This window comes from Bidens hawaiensis, unplaced genomic scaffold, assembly GCF_021521415.1.
Source record: "Bidens hawaiensis isolate Kalapana, Puna unplaced genomic scaffold, B.hawaiensis_p1.1 tig00002423_1, whole genome shotgun sequence".
In the NCBI taxonomy this organism is placed as follows: domain Eukaryota; kingdom Viridiplantae; phylum Streptophyta; class Magnoliopsida; order Asterales; family Asteraceae; genus Bidens; species Bidens hawaiensis.
In genome coordinates, this window is record NW_027491133.1 from 1,328,762 (window position 1) to 1,339,873 (window position 11,112).

General features: G+C 32.8%; 1 protein-coding gene across 2 annotated transcripts; it reads right to left on the reverse strand.

Moving 5' to 3' along the window:
- Window positions 1–3,914: 3,914 nt before the first annotated feature.
- LOC143619353 (uncharacterized) lies at window positions 3,915–10,888 on the reverse strand. 2 transcript variants are annotated; one of them, XM_077091301.1, is made up of 3 exons: window positions 10,738–10,888; window positions 9,006–9,220; window positions 3,915–8,112 (listed from the first exon to the last, which is right to left on the reverse strand). In XM_077091301.1, exons 2-3 carry the CDS (start codon window positions 9,091–9,093, stop codon window positions 4,142–4,144), a joined length of 4,059 nt encoding a protein of 1,352 aa, XP_076947416.1. In that variant the 5' UTR covers window positions 9,094–9,220; window positions 10,738–10,888; the 3' UTR covers window positions 3,915–4,141. The 2 variants fall into 2 exon arrangements, with proteins under 2 accessions (XP_076947416.1, XP_076947417.1); XM_077091302.1 differs by lacking the exon at window positions 10,738–10,888 and having other exon boundaries at window positions 9,006–9,890.
- Window positions 10,889–11,112: the final 224 nt, after the last annotated feature.

Consider the following 11,112-nt stretch of genomic DNA (forward strand, 5'->3'; position numbering starts at 1 on the left):
GGAATCGGAAAATAAGGAGATGGAATGGAGGCGGATTCCGATTTACCGGTAGTAATAAATATTATTCTGAGAAAAGTCAAAACTAAGCGGCGAACTTGTTTGATTTGAGTGAGGGTGTGTTAAACACAGACACTGTTAATCACGTAATAAATATGAGTGTTTATGGTTTGGTTAAAATCTTGAAATCGTTTAAATCAGACATTGGTTTGACTTCTTTTTTCTATTTCGTTTTTTACTTTCGGTTAGTTGGTCGGTTTCATAATTTTCAAAACATAGTGTACGATTGGTTCACGGTTTATACTGGAAACCGGTCATATGAAACCATACCAAACTGTAAACACAATTTTTTTAATACACATAACTTGGCTATTACAACTCTAAATTAACTTAATTATAGTATAATTCTTTTTGTAATTCTTGTTGTTATTATTTCGCGTCATAGGTCTTCCATTAATGTTTACCATTTATGTTGCTAAAACTATAATTCTTTATTATGATCCTCTCAAATATCATAATATGTTGGTGTTTAGTTAAAATTGATGGTACAGTTTAATTAATAACTATTTTAAACTTAATTTATTATTAAAGTTTAAAATGTGAAACAAAACTGGAATCAGGTCGTTGGTAACGATTCGGTTTCAACTTTCAATGGTTCATTTTGGTTTTGGGCAACAAAAAATCAGTATTAACGGTTGGTCTCACAAGCTTAACTAAAAAACCATCAAAACCGACACTGAACAACCTTACCTGACATATTAATTTATTTAATTTGAAAAAAATTATAACAATATCATATTCAAATTAAAGAGAATAAAATGTTCGTTTTTATGGTATAATTGTTTTATAAAAATATTAACGTATGAAAATGTTATAGTCGTTTAAATATTATGGATGATAAGTTAGTTACTTAGTTTAAAAGTTAAATTAAAAACATACTATGGTTAAAAATAAGGAACAAAACTTGCAAGTTGAATAAATTGTGTTTAAAAGACAAGTTTACCCCTACTACTGCATGTACATTATGCATTAGCATTTGTAAAACTATTAAAATTAAGTGTCTTAATTTGTCATTGTTTGATATATTATATATAGTATAGATATTCATAGTGTCAACTTAAAACATTTAAATTACCTTAAGTGTGAATTATAAATTACATGTTCATTAAAAATATATAATTTATTATGATGGAAAATTTTAAAAATGTCTAATTTTTAATTAAAATCTTAAAATGTCCATTTTATACATTTTTTAGAGCATTCTCATTTCATTTTTCATCCATATCTCTATAATTACACTAAAAACCACTATATTTCTCTCTCCTGTTCAATTAAATAATATTTTTTATACCTTTATCATTACAGTTTTCTCCCTCCTCTGCTCACAACCAATCCAACAAATATTAAAAAATAAATAAGGGCAAACAATGTTTTCCAAATGTTTCCCAAAATTTACAAAAAATCACTACATTTCTCTCTCCACCCTATAATTTACACTCACAATCACTCACAACCCCATCCTATTATTTGCAAACTCCCCACGCATAATTACAGGGGATGAGATGAGAATGCTCTAAGACAATCAAAAGTGTTCCTAATCTATCTTGGACAACCAAACTTAGTTATTCTTTTTGAGTTTTTCCTTTAATATTCAATTATTATATTTAGTTTCACTTATATTTAGTTTTTCTTTAATAACTTTTAAATTATATGGTTTTACAAAATTTTGAGTATACCGTTGAAACATGCTTATTTTTATCAAAGTACCGGCATAAAACTTTTTACTTAAAATCGAGTCATGTCAAATTTATATTGAATTATAAGATGTTGAGAGAGATCAAGTTTTGACCTGACTCGGTTTAAGTAAAATTTATATTGGCACACAAATAAAAATAAGCATGTCTCAACAGTATATTTGAAATTTTGTAAAACCTTATATTTTAAAGGTTATAAAAAACGAAATATAAATAAAATTAATTATAATAGTTATATGTTAAAGAAAAAAGAATAACTAAGTTTGGTCGTTCAAGACAGATTTCGATCAAATTTTATCGGCGAATACAAATTTGGAACACATTTATATTGGTCCAAACAAAGCTCATCTGTAAAGACGGATTTGGTTCAAAACTTGTGTTCGTGAATGGTTTTAAATGAATCTTTTGGGAATATTAAAAAAAGTAAAAACATATTGAGACTTTCTCTCTTCAAAAGATATATTTTAATAATTTCCTCTTATTATAAAGATCACAGTGTACACATATATACAGATAATTGGGCACTTTATATTTTAAATAAATAAAAATTATGTCGGGTTACTCTGATACATAATCTGGTAAATGGGCTAGGCTATCGAATAATTGGATTTTCCAATCCCGATGAAAGATTTTTGAAAGTAATCTCAAACCAGTACTATAGAGTAAAGGGATGAGTATTCAAATGTTTCGAATTCGTTGTTCAATCCGATTCAGGTTTACTGTAATCCCTAAATAGGCCCATGGACCAAGTTCAGCTACACTACCACTTACCAGAAACCATATATATGGTCTATATCTTTTCCATTGATATAAATTTCACTTAATACATTGTAATATACAACTGCGTAGTAATATCTATTCTTACCAGACACCATATGGTCCATATATTTTCCATCAATATAAATTTCACTTAATACATTATAATTATAATATACAACTGCGTAATAAAATCTATTCTATATAGTTAGAAATGATATAACAAATTATTATATACACAAACGAGTTGGGATCAAATACTAATAAATAACAATTGGTGCTAAGCGTGCGAATTGAAGGAACTCACAGTAACAAACCTGTAATTATCAAGCGATCAATAAGTTATGTCAGATCAAGCGCTTAATCCAACATATCCTATGCAATCATAATACACTCTCGGGTCGGTTTTTGATGTAACAATGACCATGAAAATATAATACAACGGTTGGTAACCATTTAAAAAGAAATACTATAGTCAAGTCGAATTCAATACTATTTTTGATAGCAATATCACCGGTACCGGATATGAAATTTGATTCGAATATAAAACGGATAGATCAACGGCTCGTTTTCAGATATAAATACACCACCGAACCAAACTGAAGGGCTACGATAACCAACCGCAGATACATATTCACCACTTCGGCTAAGAAACCGTGTCTAAGATCACCACTCGATATGCCAAAATCGAGATAGCAAAGACAAATTAACTTAACTCATAATCCAATGAGATAAATTAACCAAAGAAACTTTATCATCATCATACTCTAAATTTTCATTCCACCAGTTTGTACATACAGGAATAAGAAGCAACCTCTCACTACCCACTTAAACTAAACTACAAAGGAAAACATGTTGTGGAAGTTAACTGCCACAATTCAAAACTTAAATAAACAAATTAATAAAAGTAAATAAATTTTGAATCCTTAAGGCTAGCTGCATGAGTTGCCTTCTACATCGCCCACCGATATCGGCCGGGCTGCATTGGTTCTGACCCGACTTCAAGAACCACAATTCTTACGGCTAGTGATCGTTGGCTCGGGAGATGGCTATCAATTTTCTTTTCTCTTCACTTAGTTTTTTAAGTGCATGTATAGACTCTCATCTTTTCTAAGTTAAAAAAATGGCGATCACAAAGCCGAAATACCAAAATATGCATTACATATAAAATTAAAAAAAACTGTCTATATACTAAGTCTGCTCATACTTGTCCCTTAGTGATGTACAAACCGAGATTTTTTAAAACCAGTTCCGGGTTGGGTCATGTCAAAAGCGGCATTTATCCAAACCGGGCCGCGCCATAACTGAACCATCAACAAAAACCACCAAAGCTTTCAATCTATGCAATAACTAACAAGTATATGCACATCAAAAGCATATTACTAAAACCAAATACTCACTAAACAGCTAACACAAACATATATATTCGACCAATCGATCTGTCCAAAATAATGTTACTGTCTGAATGAACAAAAAATTACATAAGACTAGGAAATAACAAGTAATTTCCTAAACTCAATACAAACATCATATACCATAAAACAAACAAAAAATACCAGTAGCAATAATAATCATAATAATACAATGAGAAAAGATGATTAACCTTTTCAAGAATCAAAAACCAATTTACTCATTTACCTCGCGGTTTGCCTTTTCGATATCATTTGATGCAGATGATCATACCGATCGCGTTGATAATCAACCAATATGCACAGTTGTCTAATCGCCTCTCGTTTTTCCTCACCGAGATCCACCAAACCCACATCTTTAACATGAAGCTGTTTTTCCAACTCTTTCATCTTTTCATCCTTTTGACTAACTTTGACTTCAAGTTCTTTAACTAACCTTTTCAATGCTTCAGCTTCCTCCAACTGTATCATCATCTTTCCAACTTTTTGTTGCAAGTCATCTTTTTCGTAACTTATCTTCTTCATTGAAATCTTGGTAACTTGGATTTCATTCATGATTTCATATATCTGTGTTGAAATATGTCCATGATCTTCCTCAAATTTTACAGTTAACGAGTCGATTCCGGTTGATATCTGGTTGACCTGTTGTTTGACCGTGTTTTTAACGCTTTCTTCGGTTTCTTTGTGATTGGTGATTTTGTCAATGAGTGATTTGTTTTCTTGATGCAGTTTTTCTTCTTTTTTTGCATACTCGGTTTCTTTCTCGCCTAATGTTTGCTCGGTCACACGAAGCTTTTGGTTCGTGAGACGGAGTTTGACTTCGAGGTTTCTGACTGTTTCGGTCAAAGTGGTGATGTCATCTCCCTTGATTTCCAAATCTCCCTTGAGGTCTTCTATGGCTTCTTCTAGATCTTTGACTTTTGACTCGTTGACTTCGTTCTCTTTGACTGTTTTTAGATGATCGTTTGACTTGGTCTCAAGTTCTTGTTTCAGAGTTTGACTTAGGATTTCAAGTTCTGAAATTTCGGTACTCTTTTTCTCGAGCTGAGATTCTAAGTCATCTTTGAGGTTGTTTAAGGATTCAAGATCTGACGTTAGATCGTTGACTTTTTGTTCATAGCCTTTCTTTTCTTCTAAGGTTCTCTCTTGATCTTTTGACTTGCTTTCGAGTTGCTCGTTTAGATTTTGAATTAGAATTTGGAGTTCTGAAATTTCCGCACCCTTTTTCTCTAGTTGTGTTTCGAGTTCGTTTTTTAAGTTGCTTAAGGATTCGATGGTCAATTCGAGATCTTTGACCTTTGACTCGTAGGCTCCTTTCTCTTCTATAGTCTTTATGTGATCGTTTGACTTGTTTTCGAGTTCTTGTTTCAAACTTTGGCTCAGGATTACAAGTTCAGAAATCTCAAGACCCCGTTTCTCGAGATGCATTGTTGACTCGTTTTTAAGGTTGCTTAAAGATTCGAGCTGCGATTCTAGATCTCTGACTTTTGACTCATATCCTTCTTTCTCCTCCAAAGTCTTCTCTTGTTCTTTTGACTTGCATTCAAGTTCTTCTTTCAAGCTTTGAATCTGAACTAATAGTTCAGATATCTCAACATCCTTTTTCTCAAGTTGAGTTTCTGTTTCGTTTTTCAGGTTGTTGACTGATTCGAGCTTCAATTCTAGATCTTTGGCCTTTGACTCATAGCCTTCCTTCTCTTCAACTGTTTTCTCATGTTCTTTTGACTTGCTTTCAAGTTCTTCTTTCAAACTTTGAATCAGAACTGAAAGTTCAGAAATCTCAACAACTTTTTTCTCAAGCTGTAATTCTGCCTCATTTTTAAGGTTGTTTAAGGAATCGAGCTGCAATTCTAGATCTTTGACTTTTGACTCATAGCTTTCTTTTTCCTCCACAGTTTTCTCTTGTTCTTTTGACTTGCTTTCAAGTCCTTCTTTCAAACTTTGAATCAGAACTAAAAGTTCAGAAATCTCGAGCAATTTTTTCTCGAGTTCTGATTCTGTTTCGGTTTTCAGATTGTTAACAGATTCAAGCTGCAACTCAAGTTCTTTGACCTTCGACTCATAGCCTTCCTTTTCTTCCACAGTTTTCTCCTGTTCTTTTGACTTAACTTCAAGTTGTTCTTTCAAACTTTGAATCAGAACTAAATTTTCAGAGATCTCAAGGCCCCTTTTCTCAACTTGCAATTCTGATTCGGTTTTCAAATCATTTAACGATTCGAGCTGCAATTCCAGATCTTTGACCTTTGACTCGCACACTTCCTTTTCTTCCAGAGTCTTTTCTTGTTCTCTTGACTTGCCTTCAAGTTCTTCTTTCAAACTTTGAATCTGAATCAAAAGTTCAGAAATCTCAACACCCTTTTTCCCGAGTTGCGTTTCTGTTTCATTTTTCTGGCTGTTTAATGATTCAAGCTGCAAATCTAGATCTTTGACATTTAACTCATAGCCTTCTTTCAAACTTTGAATCTGAAATAAGAGCTCTGAATTCTCAAGACTCATTTTCTCGAGTTGAGTTTCTGTTTCTGTTTTCGCATTGTTCAGTGATTCAAGCTGCAATTCTAGATCTTTGACCTTTGACTCATATCCCTCCTTCTCTTCCACTGTCTTCTCTTGTTCTTTTGACTTGCTCTCAAGTCCTTCTTTCAAACTCTGAATCAAAACTAACATTTCAGAAATCTCAACAATCTTTTTCTCGAGTTGTGATTCTGACTCAGTTTTCAGATTGTTAACCGATTCAAGCTGCAATTCCAGACTTTTGAACTTTGACTCGTACGCTTCTTTTTCTTCCAGAATCTTCTCTTGTTCTTTTGACCTGCTTTCAAGTTCTTGTTTTAGACTTTGAATCTGAACTAAGAGCTCTGAATTTTCAACACCCTTTTTCTCGAGTTGACTTTCTGTTTCGCTTTTAAGGTTGTTTAACGATTCGATCTGCAATTCTAAATCTTTGACCTTTGACCCATAGCCTTCCTTCTCTTCCACTGTCTTTTCTAGTTCTTTAGACTTGCTTTCAAGTTCTTCTTTCAAGCTTTGAATTAAAACCAACTGTTCAGAAATCTCAACAACCTTTTTCTCAAGTTGTGATTCTGATTCATTTTTCAGATTGTTAACCGAATCAAGCTGCAATTCTAGATCTTTGACCTTTGACTCGTATCCTTCCTTCTCTTCTGCCGTCTTTGCTTGAAGAACGCACATTTGTGCAATCTCTTCTTTGAAACTCTCTATCTGATTAACAAATTCTTCAAGTTGTTGATTTTTCCCGTTGACTTCTGAATTTAATTCTGCTTTTAGTGTATGCAACGACTTCACCTCTTCCTCTAATTCTTTCACCCGAACAACATATACTTCTTTCTCTTCTAGTAATTTCTGTTCATCTGCTACTTTACTGACTTTCAAAGATTCCAATTCCTTTTCAAAGGTGTTGACTTTCTCGGTTAAACTCTTTATTTCTTCATCTTTCTGAACCTCAATCTCTCTTTTCTGGGAGTTTAAAGATTCAAGATTTTCTTCAAAGCTTCTTATTTTAATTTCTGTCTCACTTTTATGTGAAGCATGCAGATCTGTATGGTCAAGAAGCTCTTTTTCTTTTGCAGCCAATTCTTGTTTTAAATGGCTGCATTCAGCAGCAAGTTCTTCAATTTTTTCTTGATTTATTTTAATCTCACTTAATAACACTGAACCCTTTAATGAAATTGCTTTTCTTTCTTCCTCATTGGCTTCTAGATTCTCCGTCATTCTAGAAAGTTCTGACTTCAAACCCTCCTTTTCTCCTTCCAACAGAACATTAACTGCTTTTAGCTCTTCAATCATCTTCTCGGTTTCTTGTTGCTTGTTCACAGCAGTTTCGCATTCTTCGGTTGCAACGGTCAACTTTTTCGTCAACTCATCGATATGTGTGTTTGCATCCTGAAGTTGTTCCTTGAGTGTGTCGACTGCATTCAACTTCCCCTTTTTACTGTCCTTTTCGTTTGAATCATCATCTGAGTCAGAATCGGAATCTGAGCTGGATGAAGCAGAAGAAGAATCTTTATCTTTTTTAGGATGAATCTTTTCCTTCAACTCTCCTGTGATGTGATCATACCGTTCATAGACTGATCTATGATGCTTGTGGAAATCTTCAATCAATTCAACAAGTTTGTTTCTTTCATCAGTATCTTCCTGTTTGAGAAGCTCTAGAATCTTCATATAACTGTCCTCCATTTCTGCAAAATACATTCAGAGCTTCATTAAAATGTTTCAAATACATTAGAATAATAATCTCCCAAATCATTTTATTTTAAAAGGCAATAATGATATTAAGTATCAACATCGGTTTAAGCTTGTAGGGTATCTAGCATGCTCATGAATGATAATTGACAAACATTGGCTTTTCAAATTTCATTAGGCTTGTAAACAAACTCAACGAACACGAACGGAGCATGTTTGTGGTCGTTTGCTTTACTTTAACCGAAGAAACGGCCAAATACGGATATTAAACGAAAGAGGATTACCTGTTCGTGTTTGTTCGTTAAGAAAATGAACATGTCTGTGTTCGTGAACAGTATAAACTAAAGGTTCGCGAACATAACTGAGGTAAAACCAGTTATAAGTAATGTGAAGTATAATGTGTTGGGCCAAAAATGTTATGAAAACTAGACTAACTTGTAATGGGCCAAAAAAAATAAATGAATTTATTAGCAAACGTAAGCAAACAAGCGTAAACTAACGACCGTAAATGACAAACATAAACGAATTGAATTAACAAGTGTACTGAACAAGAATGAACAAAATGAAATGTGTTCATGTTTGTTTGTTTTACCAAATGAAAAAAAATTTACATGCTCGTTCGTTTATTAAATAAACGAACATAACGAACTTCCCGCCGAACGGATCACGAACTATAAGCTGTCGGTCTGTTTACAGGCCTACCTTTTCATGAATTCAAAAAGAAAAATACTTTGAATTTGAAAATGATACTTTACAAACATTGGCTCTGATACTCATTTTCTACCATTTTGGATTTTCGTAAACTTGATTGTTGGACAATTTAGCAAATATTATTAAAATATTCAAAACATAAGTGAAAAGGTGTTCACTAAAGCAGTAAAGCGTATACCTTTATTACTCCCTTTAAGTTCCTCATCTTGGTCAATATGACTTCCAAAGATCGACTTAATTTGATCTCTGAAACGATGCTTTCTCATTTCGTTGTTTGGGTTGACCAACTATTCCTCAGATCTTCAAAAAGATAGCAGTGCTTGTCTGAAGAACAAAGATGATATTCTTCAACAAGACAAAGCAATATTTTCTTTAACAAAATTGAGCTTGATTCTGAAAGTCAAAACAAAATACTTGTTTCAGTAATTAGACACAAAGAAAACAGGTAACTTAGATTAACTAATAGAATGACATGAAAGTTAGAGTAATAGCTGTTATATGAAGGTAAGACGGATGAACTAGGTTGTCACACGACACGCATTAGACGTATATTAAGATCCTTAAAAGTAAATAAATAAATTAAAAACAAAAAAACAAAAGTGCCATTCACGTTTTCCTGATTGAGGGGACTTGCATGATATTTATAGTAGTTTGGCTTGTCTTCCATTCCAATATGTGAAGAAATTAAATCCATAAATTAGGCCTTTGTCTAAATTTCACTCTCTTTCATTCACATTTTAAATCTTTTTCCTATTTTTGTTAAACGTTGTGCTTAAGATTAAATCATTTTGGTGTTCAAAACTTCAAATTAGGTGTTGAGATTTTGACAGCTTGTTACCTATTAACCGTGTGTACACGTGGCTTTGCCCCCCATTACTACAAATATCATAATTAATTTCATCATGGATCAACCCTCTATTATCCTTGTACTATCTTAGGTCTTCTCTGCATTGAGTGTGTCTTAAGTTATAGGCTAGGAATTCTGTTTGTTTTTTTCTGATTGTGTTCTAAGAGAATAAACAAGTTTTGTAATTTGAGTTCTTTCGTTAATGAGAACTTTGAATTATAATTATTCAAAATCCACCATTCTGATCTTTACTCGTATAAGATTATTATTCATAAAAAATCTGCAAACTCTTGTGAGGTTTATTCTCGCATTTTACTGTGTTTTTCTGCACTAAACAAAACTCAAAAGATGAAGCAATCTATATCTACACATATATATTTATTCATCATAGAAGTGCCTTTAATTAGGCTAATACATGAAACTGACCATTAACTGAATTGAAAAACTAACTTCCATAATAGCACAAGAAAAACTATATTAAGCATAACCTGAACTAATATACAAACTTGTAAATCAGGACTGAAAATCAAACTAACACGGCTTCCTGACTTATGTATAGATATAAAATTAAGGCATGGGGCCACTTTTCATCTATACGGTTCGTATAGGCCCTAAGTGGTGTCAGTTAGTATCAGGTTTATACGAGCCGTAAAGGACCATGGGGTGGTGTATGAAGATCACATCCCTAAATTAGGAAGAAAATTAATAATCAGAATTCATAATTCGAGATACAACAAAATCACGTCATAATAATAAAACCTAAATTTAAATTAAAATTCAAATCGGAATACGAATCAAATAAAATAAAGCCGATACAGCTGGTAACAACTCACAGCTAGGGGTAAACTAAATTCAACATATCATCAAAATCCAAAAATCCGGTCAAACTTCACTGAATCATCGATGATCAAACCGTTTCAATTCACATAAAAACTACGATAAATCGAGAGGTTATGGTTATGAATATAGGCTTTAAACTAACGTCAACAGAACATACGAATATACGATGATACGAATGAAATGAATCGAAATTAAGACGTAAAAGTGAGATTAAACGATGAACCTTTGAATTCGGATAAACGTTGATCGATCACCGGTCCAAAAGCGAATCAGAAATGAAGCTCAAGAAGAAACTGATGATCATCAATTAGTGTTTTTGTGTGTGTGTGTGTGAGTGAGAGAAAGAGAAACAGAGGTATAATCTGAATGGGCTAAAATCTGATCTGGAATTTGCTATTTTTTTTATACTTTTTCTATCATGGCCCAATTATTTCAAACAACGGTACATATGATATTGTTTTCGACGCTTCACACCTTATGGTTTGTTATATTGACATAATAATGTACAAATATTAGTTTTTATTAAATATAGGTTTGATATGCATTGTTAACTTTTCGAGCTTCGAAATCAATCTTGTTCCGTCTTGCATGTTCGGAA

Coding starts and splice junctions, on each gene's coding strand:
- LOC143619353 (XM_077091301.1), bottom strand. CDS start 9,093: ATGAGAAAGCATCGTTTCAGAGATCAAATTAAGTCGATCTTTGGAAGT. Junction 8,113..9,005: donor ACTTAAAGGGAGTAATAAAG/GTATACGCTTTA, acceptor TGTATTTTGCAG/AAATGGAGGACAGTTATATG.